At 38.6% G+C, this 22,360-nt stretch overlaps 1 protein-coding gene across 1 annotated transcript in view; it reads right to left on the bottom strand.

Annotated features, from left to right (window-relative positions):
* Positions 1-22,360, bottom strand: part of Ephrin (ephrin) — a 369,067-nt gene that overhangs the window by 330,161 nt on the left and 16,546 nt on the right. The window contains exons 2-3 of the mRNA XM_019053854.2: positions 19,778-19,866; positions 18,041-18,075 (exon numbers count right to left, since the gene is read on the bottom strand). Coding sequence (XP_018909399.2) covers positions 18,041-18,075; positions 19,778-19,837 — 95 coding nt within the window. The 5' untranslated portion in view covers positions 19,838-19,866. The remainder of the gene's footprint in view (positions 1-18,040; positions 18,076-19,777; positions 19,867-22,360) is intronic.

Here is a 22,360-nt window from a genome sequence, read left to right as displayed (position 1 = left end):
GTATGCATCTCCGAGTGCGACGTTGCAAATTTCCATTCATGTTTTCTCTTTTACAAAGAAGCCAACCGACAGTTTTCTTCGGAATTTGTATGAATTTTCTTCCTTCATTCAATCGCATTTCACAGAAAACTTTCAGTCAACGTTTTTGTAAAAAAATAAATAGAAAAAAATTGGTGATAATGAAAAATTGTCATTGCACTAAGCATTTTTCGAATTTCGTCATCTGTATCGTAGACCATTTCATCCAAAAATCAATCTCAAATGATAGGATATATAAACAATCGAATGTTATTTCCAGGTAAATGATTTAATAGAGTGTACATGACAGCACGACATGTGTTGGGTATATACATTAAAAGAAACGCTCTTTCTTTCAAGACTATTTATGAAGATATCACCATAAATCTGGCATCTGGCTAATGCCTTAGGAAATAGTGAAGCGGGAGTGAACACGAAATCTTTTTCATGATTTTTTGGATGGGATCCTGAAGTCTCCTCTGTAACTTCCAACTTCTGTAAATTATACCTATCAATTAAATTTCAGAACCTAACATTTTTTGAGATTTCTCGCACTAACTAAAAATATTTTCGCACAGGAATGTTAAGTACGAATATTTTTTATTTATTTATTTATTTATTTTTTAAAGAAAATAGTGAAAATTAGCCTGATGCCAGACCTCAGATGTATTCACATGTGCAGAAATGTAACAACTGGATGGGACCCACATTTTAAGAGGGAAATCAGAACATAATATATTTTTCACCAATATACTTGTATTTACAAGGCTTTATTGTGCTACAGTTTCGCCATTACACCTACGAGATAATAAACGTGTATTTAAGTTAGTGATGTTCCAAATTTCCTGTCGCTTTTCATTTTTCAAAAGAATTAGGGTCATCGTTTTTGTTTCAAATTCCGTGCGATTTTTAAGGACTGTTCTTTGAAAATTTTGCACTTAGGTCAAAATTACTTTTCCCAAAGGTGAGAAAACAAAAAAGAATCCGGAAAAAAGACGATTCATTAGAATAGGTTAAGAAAACCTCGCACGTCATAATCAGATACCTAATTTTTTTGCGATTTCGAGGGCCGGCAACGTTGTAAGAAATGAAAGTAATGTGTTTCTCGGAAAATTGACTACGTCGCGATAAAAATCAGAGATGGTTTATTTCAGTGACACAATAGGCAACGCTGGAATTAAAGTTAAGGAGCAGTGAGAGTAACGATCGGAGCTTCAGTCAGCGTGGCATGCGATGGATACTAACAATAAGCGAATTTCATTACGGCGCCTGGATGCAACTATTCGGGCTCTATGGATGTCCGCGTTGCATACGCAGAAAGTTGAAGGCGTTTTGACTTCACATTCTACCCGCTTCACCGGCGGCGCTCAGTGGAGCGAGGCAATAAGACGAGTCGACAAAAATGTGGAAACAGTAAAAGCTCGAATCGATGTTAGTGCGGAACGTAGAGGTTCTAGTAGTGGTTTCATTGATTTTTTTCGTAAAATTTCCTAAAAAAACACCTCATACGATTAATGTGAAGGAAGTAATATCAAAATTTGCAACTTTAGTCGAAAATTTCACGTCCAACTGCTCTGAAATTCTCGATTCTTTGAGCGGTGGGCTTTACTGCAAGGATCTAAAATTACAGAGTGCCTTTAATTCTTCATTTAGACTTTGGAGACATGTCTTAAGCATGAATAGTTGCTCTACAAATCATACCCAGTACATCGCGATATCAAAACTGAAGCTCAAAAGATACTCACACTCACATCCTATGCCTGTATGCGACTATTCGTGCCTGGCAACGGTGCCTGGGAGATATCTTTGAAAAATAAAAAATTGAAAGCGCTTTAAGGTGATTCGACGGAGGTCATTTTTTGTGTCAGAGCGACGTGCGATATATCGCGTCGATTCGTTCCATGATTTCAGCTACTTGTGATTTTTTCCGAATTTTGACATCGCACTTCTGTTCTCTTGAGACTAAAGCATCCATGAACCAAATTTGACTAAGAAATTCAACGTAATAAAGGCAGGGTTTTTTCAGAGAAAAAATATCGCATTCGATACTGATATCAAAACTGCACTCGAATGTACTATTTTTCCTTTAAAAAAACCCTGCATTTATTACGTTGTATTTCTTTATCAAATTTGGTTCATGAATGCTTTAGTCTCAAGACAACAGAGGTGAGAAGTCAAAATTCGGAAAAAATGACAAGTAGCTGAAATTATGGAACGGATCGACGCGATATATCGCTTCAATTAAAAAAAAAATCTTGTCAGATTTTGAATTTTTAGCCAGAAACAGAACGATAGCCCCTGCTTACGAACTTAAAGAACAATTCTCGATGAAAAACAATGCAAACTTGAAAAAAAATGAGAGCAGGGTTTTCTTGGGGGGGGGGGGGGGGCGGCTAGCATTCGATACAAAAGGCTAGTTGACTAGCTTTTGCCAGTTTTTTTTTATGGCGAATGATTCTTTAAGCTCATACGCAGAAAAGGCTGGTTATAGGACTTTCGGTCCAATTTTTTTTATCCATCAACTTTTTCGTCCCAATTTATTTTGTCCACGGTTTTTTGCCAAAGAATTTTGAGAATGCTTTCGAAATTTTGTCCAAGTGTAATTCTTTCGACTAAATATTTACATAGTTTTCACCACCCCCAGCTCGTGAAAAAACTGACAGTGAGAATATTACGGAAACTCCTGCTTTCCTTGTTTTCCTCATTAAAATTTGACAAAAATAACAGTGAGATTCTTAATAATAAAGCCTTTGCTTTAATTCTTTTTGTGCCCTGTAGAGCTTTTGTTTAAAGTCAAAGAAACACTTGAGCTTGTCTCAAACGCGATGGCTCTATTCTTTTCTCTTCATCGTCTACTGTTGTTGTTTAAAGTACGGAAACCAGCTTTGTTTTAAACAGTCCTTTTTCGCCAAAAATGCCGTACTTAAGTCTGAAATCAAATATTCGTAAATGTTTCATGCGGCCATGAAGTGACACCATGGACCATTGTGACACGTAGACAGAAGGCGCCTTCAGTCAAAATCATGTTTTAAATGAAGCAAAGTTTCTTCCGGGTGGACCAGACAAGTAAACTAGCTGCGTTACAAAGCGTGGAGTATCACGTTAGTGTGAAGGGGATCCAAGCTGAAATAGTGTAATTATTTACATCCCTCCCTAGGTGCTGCATTCATGGCAGAGACCGCAATAGCTCATATCCGAGTTGCCTCGGCCTCAGGTATCAAGAGGCAACTGTACCGGGAATTCCCTCGGTATTGAAATCTGGACGGGGATCGGAACGCGTACCGCGCTGTCAACCCCTTCGGAGGCGCGAGGGGATGTGGAACGCATGCGGTTAAAATCAGGACCTCGGATCGGTCTCTTCTCCGATGAAAGTGAAATCTTGAGTTAACTATCAACGGCCGGATAGTTCGCTCAGAATCAGCGATTTCGAGTTGATTCAACGGACGGCGACAATTCGCTCAACCTCCTCGATTTCAAAGTCTTGTCCAGGCTTTGAATGGTGGCTCTAATTCGGCCGCGTCTTCTTGTGTTTCATTTTCGTCCGTCCGACTGACAAAATGATGCATGAGTGCAATGACATCTACTTTTTCTACGGCATTTCATCATTCCTTCTCAAATTTCCTTAACTGTTTATGCTCGCTCATTTCTTTATATATTTAACACAATAGGCTCCTTACAATTATTATGTGTCATAAAAATTCACGATCGTGAAACGGGTTTACCGCAGGGAACGGATATTGAATATCTTGAGGCTTATTCAATTTAAAAAAAAAAAAAAAAAAAAAAAAAAAAAAAAAAAAAAAAAATTGCTTAAATATTATTAGACAACATTACATTGTTTTATTTTAAACAAATGTTTTGATTCCTAATTAGTCAATCTACAAAAAATTGCTTTCAATTGATTTGACCATAATATCAATGATCAATGATCATGGCGTATTTTTTTATGTTATTTACCCGTCGCTTTTACAGTGCTCCCGGCGGGCGCTTTGCTACACCTAATCGCCATCCTTGTCTATCGGAATATAGGTCATCTGGTAAATAGATCCTCGAAATTTCATTTTGAATGCCACCAATCCAAGATTTTGCTGGGCGTCTCCAATACGTTTCCTTCCAAGAGGAAACCATTTCAGTACCTCCTCAGGCAGTCTTTCATCCGCCATTTGTTAAATATGACCATACCAGATAACCTGATTTTTTTACACGTAAAAGAACTAAAAATTTAAATTTTCCCTAATTTAGTTAAAAGAGGAGGGTGTAAAGAATAAATGCAACTTCCCCCATTCGCAATTTTATCGCGAAAGCCTGGGCAGATCTTAGATTTCGCCCGCAAAATCAAGCGTATGCAACCCGGCACTCCGCAGAGTTAAAGTAGTTGCATATTTGGTTTGAACCCAACTTTGTACATAAGTATATTCATCGATTATGATATGCTCCCCGCAATATTCAAATAACGAGGGTATATTTCGGAAAGGGATCTCAGTTAGTTTATGTACCGTCATTTTATTTGTGATGAGTTTTCTTTATTAACTGAAAAGCCGTCAGGAAGTTAGAACACGGGATGTTCTCGGATATTTCCAATCCAAAGAGAGTAAAGGAAATGAATTTGAAAAAAAAAAAAAAAAAAAAAAAAAAAAAAAAAAAAAACCTGAAAATCGAGTTACTTTAATTAATTTTTTGATGTGGAGAGGGATTGGAATTATACTTAGACCACTTCACTTGGATATGACGAGAGCCTAAAATGTTAGTTCCAAAAGAGAAAAAAGAAATAAAAAAAAATCGGAAAATATAGTCCAATTGTTCAATCTTCTTCGCTTAACCGCATACCATTGTGCTTTCGATTTGTTTGTTGCATTACGTTTCTTCATGATTTCTCGATACTTCACATTAGACACTAATCCCCGTACGTTTGACCGCAGAGCAGGCGAAAGGCGGACCCTCTGGTATTCTACTGTACTTAATAGCGAAGAGATAGTGACTGCAAACATGAAATTTTGATAGAACGGGCTCAGAAGCGTCTGACCAGAAAACTGTACTGAAAGAGGCCTCCGTTCTTTCTCAAATATCACTAATCGTCCGAAAGACTCCCAGAAATTGTTTGGATGATTAAAAATTGACCGATTTTATTTCAAATTCATAATAATAGGGTTTTATTTATTTTCATGTTCGGCTAGTTTTAGGCAAGAAAGCCGTAAGTGCTATGCGGAATTAATAACCGTGTTTTCCCCACGCACGGGAGCGTTGAACATCTACTGGGTTCCTCCCTACATTATGGATGTTGATAACCGCGGAACACCGAGGTAAAAACATTAAATAGCTCAACAATTTCCTGGTACACGTGCACCCCTAAAACCGTAGTATAATCACGAAATACACTCGACCAGCTGTCAAAGTTGCATTTAAAACTGAGAAAAATTGAAAAACTGCGACATGACAAACCCTTTAGTAAACCATTTCTATTCACCGTGGTTCATTTTTTCTATACATAGACATAATAGACTTTCTGATCATCATTGCGAATTTTACGAAAATGGTGGGCTCATTAATGAAATGTTCCGTTTAAACAGCACTAGGCCCATTTCCTTGATAACATTCAACATTTGGACTAACTGCTCTCTCCGGTGATCCAAAATAGCTCCTTGCTGGTACCTTTCCCAACCCAACAATACACTCACTTCCTCAAGCCATATCATCTCCCAGACTTGGATCCATTTTAGGCGTTGTGGTGGCAGGACAAAAAAAAATGGCAGCTTTAGTTCTGATAATTAATTGATTTGCTCTCCTCATAAATATTCAGAATACCAAACATTTTTCTCCTGGGTGAATAATTGACTTTTTGGATTTTTTTTTATATCACTTTGATTGAAATTTTATGCAGAATCCGAATACATTGAGAAAAGTTAATCCCAGAAAATGAGAAACAAAAAATTTTCCTTGAGCTTATACTTTAGTTACCCCGGTGCAAGGAGCAGTTCTGGGAACGGGAAGCGACGCAGGCTGAATGGAGCCTTGCCGCGGTGCGAATGCGAAGGGTATCGGCGAGGAGCCTGCCGTGTTGCCATTCACATTGTTCGCACATTACTTTCATCCCCTAATGACTGATGAGAGGATGTCGATTGGAAACTCCATCTTCATCCAATTCCAAATCTCTGGCTAGACCGTTGCCGTTGCTGTTTTTTGATATTGGGCTAGTGACAATTGATAAGTCCTTTAGAGGCATGAGTTCCATTTACAATGTCTCACCACTGTTGTATTGACCAACTTTTGGGTTGTTTATAGCGTCGCTTCTTTGACGTTAGGGTGTACCTCGGTTTCTATATGAGCCCCAGAAAGCATGAACTTATATGTGAACCGCAGCTCACGAGGAAATTGAGTTACGCCCTTCCGCCCGAGGAGCGGCAATATCTTCCACTTACTCAAATTTTCTAATTTTCCCCTTGAATTGATGTCTTTTCCGGAGGACCTCACAGAAAAAGAATGGTTTTAACATCATTTTTGAGAGTCTCAGGGTTTTTTTTGGGGGGGGAATGTTGGCTCATTGCGATTCCGCAAATTATGATTTCTTTACGATTTGCTATCGTCTGTTATGTGCCTACGACGCTGATTAGACAGACACAATTGCGTGTTCGGGCAAAACTTTTTTTGATTAATCTTACTGGAAGGCGACCAAAAAATTCTCAAATTGTTGACAAAACCTCGACCAATGAAGTAGGCTGAAAATTCTATGCGTTCAACGTGATTCGCAAAATTAAGCAATTTTTCGCTTTTGGTGCTCACTCTGAGTGATGATTCAAAATTCCCACGAAAACAGAGAATTGTGTTCCGGTGCACTTCTTTACGAACTTTTACGTGACGGCAACGAAAAATTTCTCAGATTTTTAACGAGCCTAGTGTATAATCTCTCAATTGGGCTCACAACAAAATAGGTAAGCCCAACAAGCTAGGTAGCATTCATGATTTTCCGTCATTCGGTGCCTACTTTCAGTAATGATAAACATCACCTCAAGAGAGGAATTTTTTCAGCATTTTCTCACGTACATTGACGCACACGGAAGCTACAAAATATCTTCATGATTTTTGAAAATCCCTTTTTTTTCGAGAACCAAGAGCAACTTTGACTTTTGTAGTGGGGGAACTTCTCTCCATAATCTTTAACAGGTTGCATTGAAAATACCCACCATCCTCACTTGAAATTCACTTTTAGTCTTCAATGACCTTAACACCTCGTTTTGCAACGTCATTGGGTTTTTTCAAATGGGAAAGAAAGCACTTAAAAAAGTGCCCTGATCTGTTAGTATCGGGAATCTAGAATAGTGCATTGTAGATTAGCACTGGGCCCATACTATTCTGCATGGATATATATCAAAGTCAAATGGACTACATTTTGCAATTTGGAACTATAAATTCTAGCCCGGTTTAAAAATAACGTATGTGCCAGTAGTTTCCCTAAGCACATACGTGTTTTTCCAGAAGAGGCAGAATTTATAGTTCCAAATTGCAAAATGCAGTCCAAATATTCGACAACATTTTCATTAAAGAGAACCTTTAATATGAGTATCAGTGTACGACTGAGACGGTGAATATTCAGCTCTGGCTGATACATTGGAATACAAAGCAAAGGTCACGCCGAGGGATCCATATTCGGGCCAGATTCCATATCGATTTGAGTTTTGTTATACTTCATCAGTTGGCCAGCTTAAGAGCCATAAATTGGGCTTCTCAATAATCTGTGAATTTGCCTTCTGTTATCGCGCTAGGGTCCACAAAACCTGTACCGAAACTTACGTATCCCTGTCCTTAGGCATTAATGATCATCACTTACAGCAAGCATCAAAGTGAAAAACTGCTTTCTTCGCGAATCAAGTTGGGCGCATAGGGGTTTTGGCTTTGGCCCATTTTGCCCGCCGCCGGATGCCGGGCTTTTCAAAATTTTTAGAATTTGTTGCAGTCTTGCCTGTCAATTTAGCATACTTGTCATATACATACAAAATACTGCGGTATATTTTTGAGGAATCAGCCAGTGATTTTTTAAGCAAAAATTAACAGCCAAACAATAGCCAAAACATATCTGCATATTAATCGACAGCCAAAACAAATCTTCGATTCATATAACAGACTATGGCAAATTCTCAAGAAACATACTTTGCGGAAACGAAAAATACAAAAATTGCTTGTAAGATACTCCTCAGACACCGCTAATAATCATTTTTCTCCATGAAACCATCTTCCCGAAAATTACTTATCATCAGTCATCGATTCAGCGGGTAATACCATGAGATTTTACACAACATGTGAATGAGAGTCACTAATACTTCCACGTGATGTAATTTAATAAAATGAGTCACGCACCGCGCCCCCTCCATTCCCTGAGAAGTTGTCAAAATTATTAAAATGAAATAAACTATCTTTATAATAACCAAGATCTGTCGCAAATGATTATCAGTAAAATATTTCTTTAAACTTAGATAACTGAATTCCTGATCTCTCGATCATGCGATGCAAAATCCGTCGCTCTGTCGCAGGCCCCTTGACTTGACCAACCAAGTCGCCAAATTGAGCCCAAAGATTGAACATACTATAAAATCGAGGATGGTCCACGAGCGCGTCGTCAATTAGAGGAGAGGCAGGACTTCATACTGCTTCGCGGCCGTCATTTCATCAAGATCGACGGAAACACGGAAAGGAAAAGTTAAAAGTGAAAGAGGAATGTATGCGGGATCGGTGCCACGGGCCACGGAGAAAGGGTCGCGACAAAGATCATTTGACTCAATTGCCCACCGCGCGTACGGGTTTTCCAGGGTGGCGTCTGACCAGATTTCGGCCAAGTCTAGCTCTCGTTCAGCAATCGAGGGCTGGTGGCTGTTCGCCTGGAATTAAAAGGCCAAACTGGCCGGTTGAATGCGGAATTAAATGCACAAACTGACACATGAGCAGCCGGCCACTGTCATTTGTTGAAGGGATGCATATCGTCACCTACCTGACATATGGGCGTAATTGCACTCTACAATGAACCCTGTCTTCCATACATTTCAAAGCTTTTTCGGGCTCATTTCAATGTGCAGTTACGCACCTATGTTAGCCAAGCGATGCATCGTCCTTGCATAGCCAAATCGTGCATTTTAATCCAAATTTGAACTGCCATTTTAGCTGTCGGGGAATATACCTAAAAATCTTTCTGTCGCAGAAAATATGCTGCCTCCTCAAGCTCTTGAGCTATAATATAGAGTAAAATAACAAGAAAAAAATATTTGAATAATTGTGTGATCCAGTACCGGCAAAAACTTCAAATTAAGCGCAAGAAGAAAATATGAACAGAAAAAGCTCTCGAAAAAAAGAGTTGCCTCAAATTATTGTTTAAAAAAACTGTCGAAAAAGAGGAAAATCCACGAATTTGTGTCATGTGCTGACGTGTATTCTAATTTCTAATAGGCAGCTCACGTTGAACTCGATGGTTTAAGAAAAATCAACCAAGGACTGGCTGTGCGATCAACCACAAATTTTGTATATTTTAGTCGTTTGCCAGACATAAATTAAGTTAAGATTTGTTATTGTTCTGTGTTCACCTGCTCAGAGACTACATATCGATGCCTAAAGTGCGAGACCGCATATATCTGTTTGCGAGATTCTAGACTCTCAGTCATACATTATTTTTTTCTTGTAAACTTATAGTCAACGTAATTTTAACAAAACTTCTTTAATTTTTTTCTCTGTTGTTTGGATATTCTGTATGGATATCAAGCTATGAAGCTGACTTGTTCCTCCTTAAAAAAATAAATTATAAGCGAAGACACCGCGATGGAGATACGTGCTGTCACACTTTAGCCGTCGATATGATATGCCTCGATATTTCAGAGATAAGTGCATCACGTCCGGTAATGGGGGCGGAGGGCTGATCTGATGGAGGACCCGTCTGATAGATTTTTTGTGAAGCGAAAAATTCGATCAAAATACTACACCATGAGAAAATAAAGAGAAAATGTCATAATCTACGATTTAATACGCTTTTGCTGATTTATTTAATATGGTATCGCCGTCGAGAGGGAAGTGCGTCTACAGTTTCTCTTGCACATTTCTTGGGCCATGAAATAGTCTCAGTGGTACTATTAACGCCAAAATTGTGTGTATTTGATCACTGTGCGATTAGGGATTGTTCAGAAAATACGTAACGCTGAACTCGGAGTTTCCGAACCTCCCCCTCCCCGCTTACCTAGCTTTAGTGACGTGGGCCCCAATCCTTTAAGATGTAAAAACAAAATTGTCTAACGCTCTCCTCACTGCTGTCATAGCGTAGAGAGCAGTAAGGGTCAAATTTTCGAAATCAAGGCTCCTTAAAAATTCGTCTAATCCATTTTAGATGAAATCACAGAAATAGCTAAAATAGCAAAATTCATCTTACTTTCATGGAAACGAGACATATGAGAAAGCCGCAAGTGCGCAAAAAATGACGTAGTTTCAGGCAAGGTAGCAGTTCTGCCGTGATAGCGAAGAGAGCCGTAAGTGCAACATTTTCGAAATCGAGTTTTCTTCAAAATTCGTCTAAATTCTTTTAGATGAAATTACTGAGACAGCTAAAACAGCAAAATTCATCCTAATTTAATGAAAACGAGACGTATGTAAAAGCCGTAAGTGCACAAAAAATGACACAGTTTTTTTTCAAGACAGCCGTAGATGCATGAGAGCCAATGAGAACAGTGCTTTCCAGTAAAGTGCCGCCCTCTTCTGCCAATTTCTAACCTGAAAATGTGTTTGTTGTGCGTCCAAAACGCAACCACGAAAGCATGCAGAAGATAGCACTTACGGCTGTCTTGCCTAACAATAACCTAGCATGAAAATGAAAAATACCCTTTTTATGTAATGGAAATTAAATCAGTCGATTTTTAATCATCCAAACGATCTCTAGGAATCTTTCGGACGATTCGTGATAATTTGAGAAAAAACGGAGGCTTCTGTAATAAAATTTTCCGGTAACATGCCTCCGAGCCCGTTTTACCAAAACTTCATTTTGGCACTTACTGCCCTCTTTGCTGTCAACGGCCCATCACGTTGACACACATTAATCACCGCACCTGTGGGTACTGAAAAGCAATATCGTGATCTATTAACTCAAAGGCTCCAATGAATCATCATTTTCGGAAGTGGCTGAAATCTCGGGGATGGTACTTAATATATTAAAGGGAGTAGTACTATTATTGTGGGTATAATTAGGCCGGGGAAATAACCCGAAAATGACGCGAGGTAACAGTGACAAGGAGCGTATTGAGAAAGGTGATTAAGTGATGGAGGTGTAAGGTTTTATTCCTCCGCGCACTTCATTGTAAAAGAAAACTTTTAATTTCTGTGTTCGCAACGAAAGTTTTGTTTCACATGTATGTGAATCTACAAGTCGGGAGAAAGAAGAAACGCAAACCTACCGGTATCTTTTCTAAAACAAGAATTTTTTTTCCCCTAGGCTCTGTCAAATTTTTCGCAGGAAATATCGATGAGACTTTTCTTCCCAATAAATTAAAACCAATAATTCCGAAATGCGGTCAGGGTAGAGAGGAGGGTTCTACACTTCTACAATCAAAAGTATAAACAACACTATGAAGATGATTTGACCTAGTAAAAGCGAATACGTGAAGCTTTTTTCACAAACTCTTAAAAAATTTGTCAAGAAGTATTAATTAGAATAACACTTTTGGTATATTTTTAAAGGAAAAATGCTTCAGGACTTTTACATAATAGATCTCTGAAAAAGAAGCCTCCCGTGTTTGAAGCATTATTATGATTTTTTTCTTTCAATTCTTTCAATTCTGGTTAAAACCAGATTAAGTAAAAAGTTACAGTAAAGTCACATGTTTCAATTTCTTTACTGATGTAATTTCAATTATTGATATAATGGTTCAAAATTGCACACTAAAAAGGGCTTTATTAGAACTACTTTTAAACAATTTTTCTTGTAATTGTCTGTTTAAAATTTACGAGTTTCTCGATGCGAAGATCATTTGAGAAGAAGAGAAGGAGGAGGAAGAAGAAGAAGAAGGAGAAGAAGGAGAAAAATAGTAGGATTGTAATAATAGTTAGAATAGATAACGCAGTAGGAATGGAAGCGCCGCGCAGCGAGGTAGCGGTAGTCTGATTTACGCGGGAAATTCAAATATCGGATAGGTTGAGCGAACTTGCCGGGGCCGGCTAGTTAACTCCAAAGACTGGATTTCGTATATCATTGCCGGGCAATGGTATTTAACTCAGGATCTAATGATCACCCCCGGATCGATCCCTCAAATGTCAAGATTTCAACCGCATTGCCGGCCCGTCCCATCCGACTACCTGAATTCTGATCGCAGAACAAAAGAAAGGGAATCCCATTCAGATTTGAAGCCAGTGCCCGCGATGAATCGATCCGGCCTCTCGACACTTGACGTGATACGTGCCTTTATGAGCTATCGAAGCATATCATATGCAGTCTCTGATTCATGGTCATTCTTTGATGAGCACCTTTCCTCAGGGAGGCGCTGTATCGATGGTGAAACTATTAAACCACGGATCTAAATCGCGATGTTTTAAAAAATTCGCTCATACACGGAGAAAAAAACCTCTCGAAATAGCCCTTTAATTTTATGCCTTATTGTTTCTGGGATGCCTCCAAATCATTCCTTTTTCAAAAAGGCCAGGCATTTGAAACCTGTCTCGTTCGAAGAATATTGATCCGCCTGAGAAAATTCACATGGAAAAAGTTCCGAAAGAAATCGATCAAAAGCTCTCCTACAAAGGTAAGAAAACTTAAGAATAAGCCTATAATCAGGGCGATGAAAGCTGACTGCAGGTCGTTTATATCGTATGCCCGCGGTTCACCATCCTCCTCCGTCGCAGATGAATTTTCCCACCTCACGAAATCGCCCGAAGTATCCTCCAAAACCCTGTTAGCATGTCCAGTCTCCAGCAAATGAGCGATAACTCGATTGAGTTTATCGTATAAAAATGAATTTTTCGGCGTCGACAGGGCTAAAGGATACATCATGAGGCATTCTTTAACCAAATGGTAGTCCAACGCTTCAGCGTTAATGCGAAGCTTTATGAGAATATTTTTTCTAGGATTTGACATAAAGGGCAGGCCCACAAGGAAGGCATTCGAGGTGAATTGCGAAAGGATAACATTCGATATGTTTACCCACCAATTATTAAAGACAAATTCATCTGTTATAGAGAAATTCCTCCTCACCTCCGACATATTTGTGAGTGCTATCGCCATAGGAAATGTTGTTTTATATAATTCCTTGATATAGAAAACGTAATTGTTAACTAATTTTGCTTTCAATGACTCTGAACAGTCATGATTCTCAAAAAAGGAACTGTCCACCTCTGGATTGTTAAATGTTTCTATTAGAAGATCAGACTCGTCCAGTGTCCGCAAAGAGTCAATTTCAGGATATAACACCCGGTTGCTAAGTAACGTTGTCATGCTACTCAAAAAAGCTGTTGAAATGATGAGAGTCGAGAAACTGAATATCGAAAAAAGGATCTTCCCCGTGGCCAAATGGCCCGAATTTAGGGAGGGAGGACTTCCACAAACAAAATATGCGTAGACAATCAAGATCGACGATGTGCCTCTAAAATCATCCCTCTGCGCCTCGGAGTAGAGTCGATTGAAAAGTTCACACTGTGAGTACTGAAGAAAGTATTGAAATAAGCTAAAAATAAAGATGGTGATCAAAGTAAAAATCCAAACAATCGGAGTAAAACTTTTGAAAATGACCAACCCTTGCGACATAAAGCCACTGTGTGGTACGGCAATACAGATAGCGCCAGCTCCAACACTCACAAAAAAGTCGGTTTTTTCGAGATCAGATCCACTTACATTTACTCTTGTCCCAAATAAGTGTAAGTCGACGCCATATCTTAAATCTGCTTCTTCTTCAGAGTAATACTCATAAACTGCACTTCCGCCTATTACGTCAAAGTTTGGACTACAGTTAACTGATTTAGCGAGGTTTTCAACGGCAATCTCATGAAATAACTTCAAGCGTTCCCAGGAAACCAATTCTACTTCCCTGAGCCCACCTGAGCGGGGATATTCTATGTAAACCTTCATAGGTTTTCTGTGCATATTTATCCAAGAAAAGTCGAAAAAATTCTCATCGTTTTCATCCGTAAAGGAGATAAGGTTTTCTGTAAACGGGTCATACTTTTCACAACCTCGAGGATGACAAATAATCGTTTTTTGCCCTCTGAAAAAGCGCCAAAAAAATCTAAAGCAGAAAATCATAGTGTCAAACAGATCCATTTTACGATTACCGATAATTTCATTTGCAAATTGACGATATTTTGCATTGCGCAGAGGTTCGGCGTTTGGCTTACTGCAATTACGGCATAAATTTTTCAAAAAGAAAATCAGATTATTTTGGGAATTCCAAATTTTATTCACGTAGAGACCACGCGTTGCATTGAAAACTGAATCACTAGGAAGAGAGCTGTCCATGAGTTCAGCGGATGATATGTCTATTGTTTTGTCACAGGTTTTCCCCTCTCCTGACCAGAGAAAATATGTGTCAACTCTAATACAACTGCGCGAAAAGAAACTTTTTACAGGTGGCTCTCGGTCAGTTCGACGATCTGCAGAATCTGTTGAATTTATGATGTTTATCCCGATCGGTTCCTGCTGAGAGGCTGAATCCAAAATAAAACTCAATAATTCATCGAAATCATTGACGTTGAAGATCATGTTTTTGACGTGATGAGAGACTGACCTTGTCAATTTGCCACTGTCGGATATCACAATAGTTTGAATGTGCGTCTGGTGCAAGTGTTGAATTAAGTGCAAGAGCAAAGGATCCGAACTCAGTTCTACCGCATAGAGTAACTTCTGATCTGATCTGTCAACCATATTTTGGCACGCGCGGAAAAGGAATGAGTATGGTGGGTACCATTCACTGGTGGCTGTTTGCTCAAGATGGGAACAACTACTTGGTTTGAATCCTACCCAGCGTGAGAGCAAGAGAATCTCAAGAAAAAACTTTAGTACTGACATTGTAAAATAGTCGGTAGTGACTTGAAAACGTCGATGCTACCTACCAGTTTGAAAAATTCTAGAGACGAGGCCTCACTTTTAGTTTTTTGGACGCAAAATAAATATTTTAAGAATGTCTGTGGAGGATATTAACCTCGATTTTATTGCGGCACATCATCAAATGATATTCGGCAAACAATGAGCAACAGCAGGAACCCTACCAACAGCAGGTACAACAGGAACAAATAACTGATGTTGAAAAATCGAAGAAAGAAGTCGAAAAGTATACTTCCAAACAAGACTTAAGCTTTATACTCTTCAAGCAAAAGATGACTCAAATCGATTTAATAAAGCAGTCTTGAGGACGATCCTGACTTTTGAATAAAAGAAGATAAAATGAATGACCTCAATGATGGAAATTGCAATCACTTTTAAAAGTAGCAACTTGGAGTCAATATCTGAAATTCGCCACACTTTTTCACTTTATTAACCACCGTGCCTGTTATTAGGCTGAACGGCCTAAAAATGTGAGATCTCAGGAATCTATACCCGCTGTCAATTAAATATTCCTCCGTACTAGCTAAAAACCGCTTGCACTAATAAACTGGTATTTAATAAATTTCAATCAATTTTCGCTGTTCTATGATTAAAACAACCCATCAGTAAGAAGGGAGAACATTTGAAACGAAAATACCGTAAAACTGCGCGAATTGAGCAATTGTGGAGGGTGAAGGCTTGACCCACTTTCCCCTTGTGCTTAACCATAAGTGTCAAAATAATCAGAGAGACAGCGAGTGTGTAAGATATACATTAGACACAAACATTCATTTTTTTGTATGATAATACATTTTTCCTGTGCAAAGTAAACTTAGCTGCTGCACGTGACGAAAATGTTAATTGTTTATAGGCTTTCTTTTGAAGCGGAATGCTGAAATCTGTCCTACAAGAGCGTAGCATTTTCTAGGCTTCGCCAGAAATTCAAGTACATGTTTATACCGTAAACGTCAAAATGATATATTGGAGACGGTGAATAAACACTCTCACTAGCTGTAGCAGTGAAAATACATTACAAATTTAGGCGTAGGTCAAAAGAATGTCGGTGCATCATTTACCGTCACAAAATGTTTTGAAACCAAAATTCGAACAAGGTGTCAAATTGATCGACAGGACGACGAGACAAAGTGTCCTACAAAGTTGAACTTGGCCACGAGGCATTCACGGACGAAAACACTCCTCTCACCTCATGCATTCAAATTTATGTAATACATTCAAAAGTTATTACTCATATCACTGGAATATTTCTTTTTAACTATGCATGCCCGTAATTCTGATTTTTTCGTCAAAACACTAAATCAATCAAAGCCTCATTTTGTATATTGTGCCATTGAGGTGATTCGACGGACGCATTTTTTGTGTCAGACCGACGTGCGATATATCGCATCGATTCGTTCCATAATTTCAGTTACTTGTCATTTTTTTCGAATTTTCAGATCGCACTTCCGTTGTCATGAGACTGAAGAATTCATGTACCAAATTTGACAAAAAAATTCAACGTAATAAAGGCGTGGTTTTTTCAGAGGGAAAATATCTCACTCGATACTGATATCGAAACTGCAATGAGATATTTTTCCTCTGAAAAAACCCTGCCTTTATACGTTGAACTTCTTTGTAAAATTCGGTACATGAATTCTTCAGTCTCATGACAACAGAAGTGCGATCAGCAAATTCGAAAAAAATGACAAGTAGCTGAAGTTATGGAACGAATTGATGTGATATATCGCAGACTTTTGAAACATCCGGGTAAACTAATTTTTAAAAATGTTCGAGTATAAGTAGGGAGAAAACCAAAAGTCAGAGGCGGGGAATAGAATACGCACTTAAACTCCTTAGCGAATTTAGAACTCTAGTTCTAATACCCGCTGGAGAACGTAATATTACTAAGGGCTTAAAACGCCTTCATTTTGAGCGTAGGCAACTTCTCTATCTTTCTTCGTGATTCTCAGTGCTCTTGACTCTCCCAGATATCCTCTATTCTAATAAAACCATTCTTAAGACGCTCGATGGACGATGTGAGGAAGGGGAGTAAGAAGAGGGAAAAGCGGCCTTTGGGGGCGCGTAGCGCCCCGGGGTCGGGCCGCGTAGCGGCCAGGGGGCGGAGTCCTCTAGTTCGATTTGTAATGGAATAAATCAGTTTAATTTCAGAGTTTTAGTAACTGGAATACATTTTTCAATATGAATCCACTATTTCTAGATAATTTCAAGAAAAACATACAGATCGTGGGCCGGCAAGGGGTCCCTCCCCCCTCGCGGTAATTTTGAAGATGGTGGTTTTTTTGAAGCTCTCGACTAATAGAATAAGATTTTTTTGTTAACGCGAATCCTACCGTGGTTGGAGGGAGCAAGCCCTCCCCAAACCTTCCCCCCCCCCCAAAATTGCTCAGAATTCCGAATTTTCCCATTTTTCTCGAAAAGGCTTGATTCGATTCGACAAGAAACCGACTCTTTAAGTCAAAATAATATCTCTAGAAAAACTTTTTTCAGCGTTACATGACTGAAGACTTGGGTGGTTTCACTTGAACTGAGGTTCTCTGCGGAAAAAAATGGATTGCTGATTTAACAATTAAATTGTTGACAGATATGTCCGACATGTTTCAAATTTACATCTTACAATGAAGGAAAGCTAATTTAACCCTGGTGTGTGGTTAAATTAGCATTTATTTATTGTAAAATCTACATTGAGACACGCCGGACATACTTTTTCAAACTAACATAATTGTTAAATCAGCAATTTCATTTTTGTCCGTGTCTCCTGCTTGTATATTTGCGGACGTTCGTCATCATTCATTTAATTTTTCTGATTTTGCAGCTGTCGAATTTTTGATGTAATAAAAAAGTAGAGGGGCTCGTTCTACTTTTTGGTTTACCCCTTTACTCTCGCAATCGAATTTTTGTCCAAGAAAATTTTTATACTTAACACCCTCCACCTCTACAAACTTAATACAATTAGAGAGTAACGATAAAAATATAGTTACATACCGATTAGCAGTTGGCAGCCGGTAAAGCAGGAAACGCTGGAAAAGAAGAAAAAGGCAAATGAAAGATTATTATCTGCATAAAAAAATAGCAAAGTTTTGCAAAAGTAAAGTAAACGGCGATGAAATCTCCAGAAAGAATTTCTGGAAGGACTGCTTAATTGCTGGATATCTACTACTACTACTATACAGAGAGGACATCACAATTATTTATTCCCAGAAAATCGTATCCTTGGTGGTTGGTTGGATGGAGAAGTAAAGTGTAAATAAAAGAAAATCATTCGAATATGATTGAAAAAGGCAGATTCATTGCGCGATTTCTACAAAAAGTGAGGTTTTACAATATACTGAACTTAATATCACAGTAAGTACGCCATTTTTCTATGGGTTTAGTCATATCATGAAATATTACACGATGGTTCATCTGCATTGCATTTTGCAAAATGGAACCACTAGCATTGCAATGTTGCTAAGATTGTGCAACTTCTTTTGTCTTGGAGGAAAACCCCGATTATCCATTAATAGTTTCTACTTTACTCGCTGAAAACTGTATATTCAAAACAAAAATTACCATCTAAATTTCATAGTTTTTCACGATTTCCGCAATATTATTGCAAAAGATGAAGTTGCACAATCTTAGCATCATTGCAATGCTAGTGGTTCCTTTTTGCAAAATGCAATCCATCTCATCATCGAGAATTTTGCGAAAATTTTCTTGCGATTAATTAGGATCAGAGAAGATCAGATAATTTCCAAGTTACTTTGACCGAAAAATACATGATTTTTAAATAGATGCGAGTATGATATACACGAAGGTCGGTAACTTGGGATAGTCAAAAAGCTATGATTTCCCTTCAATTTCGCGTGATACCACATGCCTACTCCGGAGTTCGAATAGTTGCTCGCTTCCTTTCTTACGGGTGAAAGTGAGAATTGACGCGATTTGTAGCTTGATATCGCGTGAAATACGCGACTCTACTGTCGAATTCGTGGAATACTAGAAAGTTAAGCGCTTTTCAAGTTGGTATCACGGAGAAAGCGCGATTTTCACGGCGAAATTTTAACAAAAAATTGAGAAATCACGCGCCCATATCGAAAATCGCGGCATATCCGCGAAAATTCCATCGGTTTTAATGGTCATTATAAACTATGCGTACTTCAACGCAATGTCGCGTCTTTACCGTAGCCTTAAAGGGGAAAAATCGATAATCGATCACTCACTCCTCGCCACTGGCTTCTAATTGGAAACGACGAAGTGTTTAATCCATGAAGCGCAAAGTGCTCGCAGAGATGTACCTCCAGATGCGATTATTTCATCACATAAAATCTTTTAGTGCATGCTCGTCGAAATAAAGGCGAAAGTCACAGAGCTCAGTCCGCCTTTATTTAAACAACAACACTGAACAAAATAGTTCAGTTCATAGGACTTCTCCACTTTCTTTGTTACAGCCACAGAAGTTTCCGTTACGAGGACAGACTCTGTCCGACAGAGTACTCTGTGCTCACGACCGAAGTACTGTTCTCACCACAGAAAATTTTTGCAGGTATAAACAAAAAAAGTGCAGGAGCCTTATGATCAGAAGGTTTTGTCAACCGCACCGACCATTTTTTTCGTATAGACAACAACAGATCCTTTTCGTAAAAATGGTCCCATCATCGGATATTGTCTCACGTTCTTGTCAGACTATGGGGCCGTACCATACAAGGTAATTGAAAGAATGCATGATTTTGAGATACATACCGGTATAAGGTTATCCATTTGCCCGACTCCAAGCTGAAAGCACTTCACTCCGGGACACATCACTAGGGCTGAATCGCGCACTGAAAAAACTGGTACATGCGAATTGATTACAAGCATAAATCGGCAAAATATGTATCGGAAAAGAAATGAGAAGTATCTACTTCTCCGATTTCAATTCTATCCAATTCAGATGCGTTTACATTTAAATAGTTCAAATCAATCAAATAAAAACGTAGGCTAAGAAATTATCGTGAATTACATCATAGTAAAAATATTGGGTATACGTGCATTCGTACAAGGCAATAAACAATGCGAGCATGTTCTGACGATTCATGAAAGAAAAAAAAAAAAAAATGAACATGAGAGTGCACCTTTCAAAAAGGCACGGGTGCATTCAACAATGGCATACGGAGCTTTAAATTGAGTGATACTTAGCTTTGGAAGAAGTAAATTATTAGGCACATTAATTTCAATGAAACATTTCAATCAATCGATCGATGAGGTTTTGACTCCGTCAAAGCTTTTAACAGTGCCAAATTTAGGAGGAAAAAAATTAAAAATGCAGTGCATAACGCAAGAAAGAGCTAATTTTTCACATCCTGATGCGGTTCAAAATATGTTTTAAATTCAATTTTGAACTTTTAGGAACTTAATCCGATTATTTCCTACACATCATCTCTGAATAGTTTTTAGACGAACATGAAGGTCTGTCTTCGAAATTCCGATGTTTCTTTCTGCCAATCATTTACTTCAAATGCAATTTTTCTGGTCATTCCCTTTCCGAAGAATTTCAGGCAAAGTCATCGACAGTTTGAGGTTTCCATTGTCTTGCTCGGCTATTTTGGATCACCCCTTGCAAAGTCAGATTATCATTTTTGCTTATCTCGCAGCTCAAGCCATTTTTTTGATCAACCCCTTTCCTTTGTTTTTCAATCAAGTTCTCGGCTATTTTGGATCACCCCTTGCAAAGTCAGATTATCATTTTTGCTTATCTCGCAGCTCAAGCCATTTTTTTGATCAACCTCTTTCCTTTGTTTTTCAATCAAGTTCTCGGCTATTTCGGATCCCCCCTTGCAAAGTCAGATTATCACTTTTGCTTAGCTCGCAGCTCAAGCCATTTTTCGATCAATCCCTTTCCTTTGTTTTTCAATCAAGTTCTCGGCTATTTTGGATCACCCCTTGCAAAGTCAGATTATCATTTTTGCTTATCTCGCAGCTCAAGCCATTTTTTGATCAACCCCTTTCCTTTGTTTTTCAATCAAGTTCTCGGCTATTCGACTCCGTCGAACTCCGAGTTTTAAGGCAGTCTTTCAGATCATTCCCTTTCCACTTATTTCAGAGTGAAGTTGCTGCCTCTGGCAAACGTAGGGAATTTTTTTAAGCTCTCAAGTCGATATTGCATCATTTTTTCTCCCTCAACTTACGGTCTAAAGCAGTTTCTCAGATAATCCCCTTTCCATTTGAGGTTTCCGTTGTCTTTGCTCGGCTATTTTGGATCACCCCTTGCAAAGTCAGATTATCATTTTTGCTTATCTCGCTGCTCAAGCCATTTTTGATCAACCCCTTTCCTTTGATTTTCAATTAATTTGACGACTCCGTCGAACTCCTAGTTTTAAGGCAGTCTTTCACATCATTCCCTTTCCACTTATTTCAGAGTGAAGTTGCTGCCTCCGGCAAACGTAAGGGTATTTTTTTATGCTCTCAAGTCGATATTGCATCATTTTCTCTCACTCAACTTACGGTTTAAAACCGTTTCTCAGATAATCCCCTTTCCATTTGAGGTTTCCGTTGTCTTTGCTCGGCTATTTTGGATCACCCCTTGCAAAGTCAGATATCCTAGTTTTAAGGCAGTCTTTCAGATCATTCCCTTTCCACTTATTTCAGAGTGAAGTTGCTGCCTCTGGCAAACGTGAGGGTCTTTTTTTAATGCTCTCAAGTCGATATTGCATCATTTTTTCTCACTCAACTTACGGTTTAAAGCCGTCTCTCAGATAATCCCCTTTCCATGCATCGATCGTTTTTTAATCGACATGCTTGGGACTGAACACACTTTGTCGTTCTTTTTTGCTAATAGAGAAAGACATTTTTAACATTGAAATAATTCTCTTTGCGCTGATTTTGAATGAACTTGATGCCTTTGATGGGCATAATGTACGGATATCTTATGTTCTCTGTTACTCTGTACGGTATTTAATCACTCTATCTGGCTCGTTCCACAATTTAAAAGCGGTCCTCGGATCATCCCTTCCCATTATTATTTGACACAACATAATGATCCCAGACTCAATCACTCGAGACTGATTTCGATTAATTCTCTGGTAATCTTGCAAGGTAAAAAGGCACTTTGAAATCGCAAAACACATTCCATTTTCGTCACTTTCTAGTCAAGTTGACGACTACGCCAAACTTAAGTCTCTACTTGCATAATCTGTCTTCCATTTTTGAGTCCATATGGACGTATTTCTGCCAAACGGAACTACGTGCAGTTAGACATGAGCCCTAAGACCCATCAGGATATACGCATAACAGGGCTTACGTCATAATGCACATAGTTCCGTTTGGTAGAAATACGTCCATATTACA

The sequence above is a fragment of the Bemisia tabaci genome, chromosome 6 (assembly GCF_918797505.1).
Source record: "Bemisia tabaci chromosome 6, PGI_BMITA_v3".
NCBI lineage: Eukaryota > Metazoa > Arthropoda > Insecta > Hemiptera > Aleyrodidae > Bemisia > Bemisia tabaci.
This window is presented reverse-complemented; position numbering and strand designations above follow the sequence as displayed.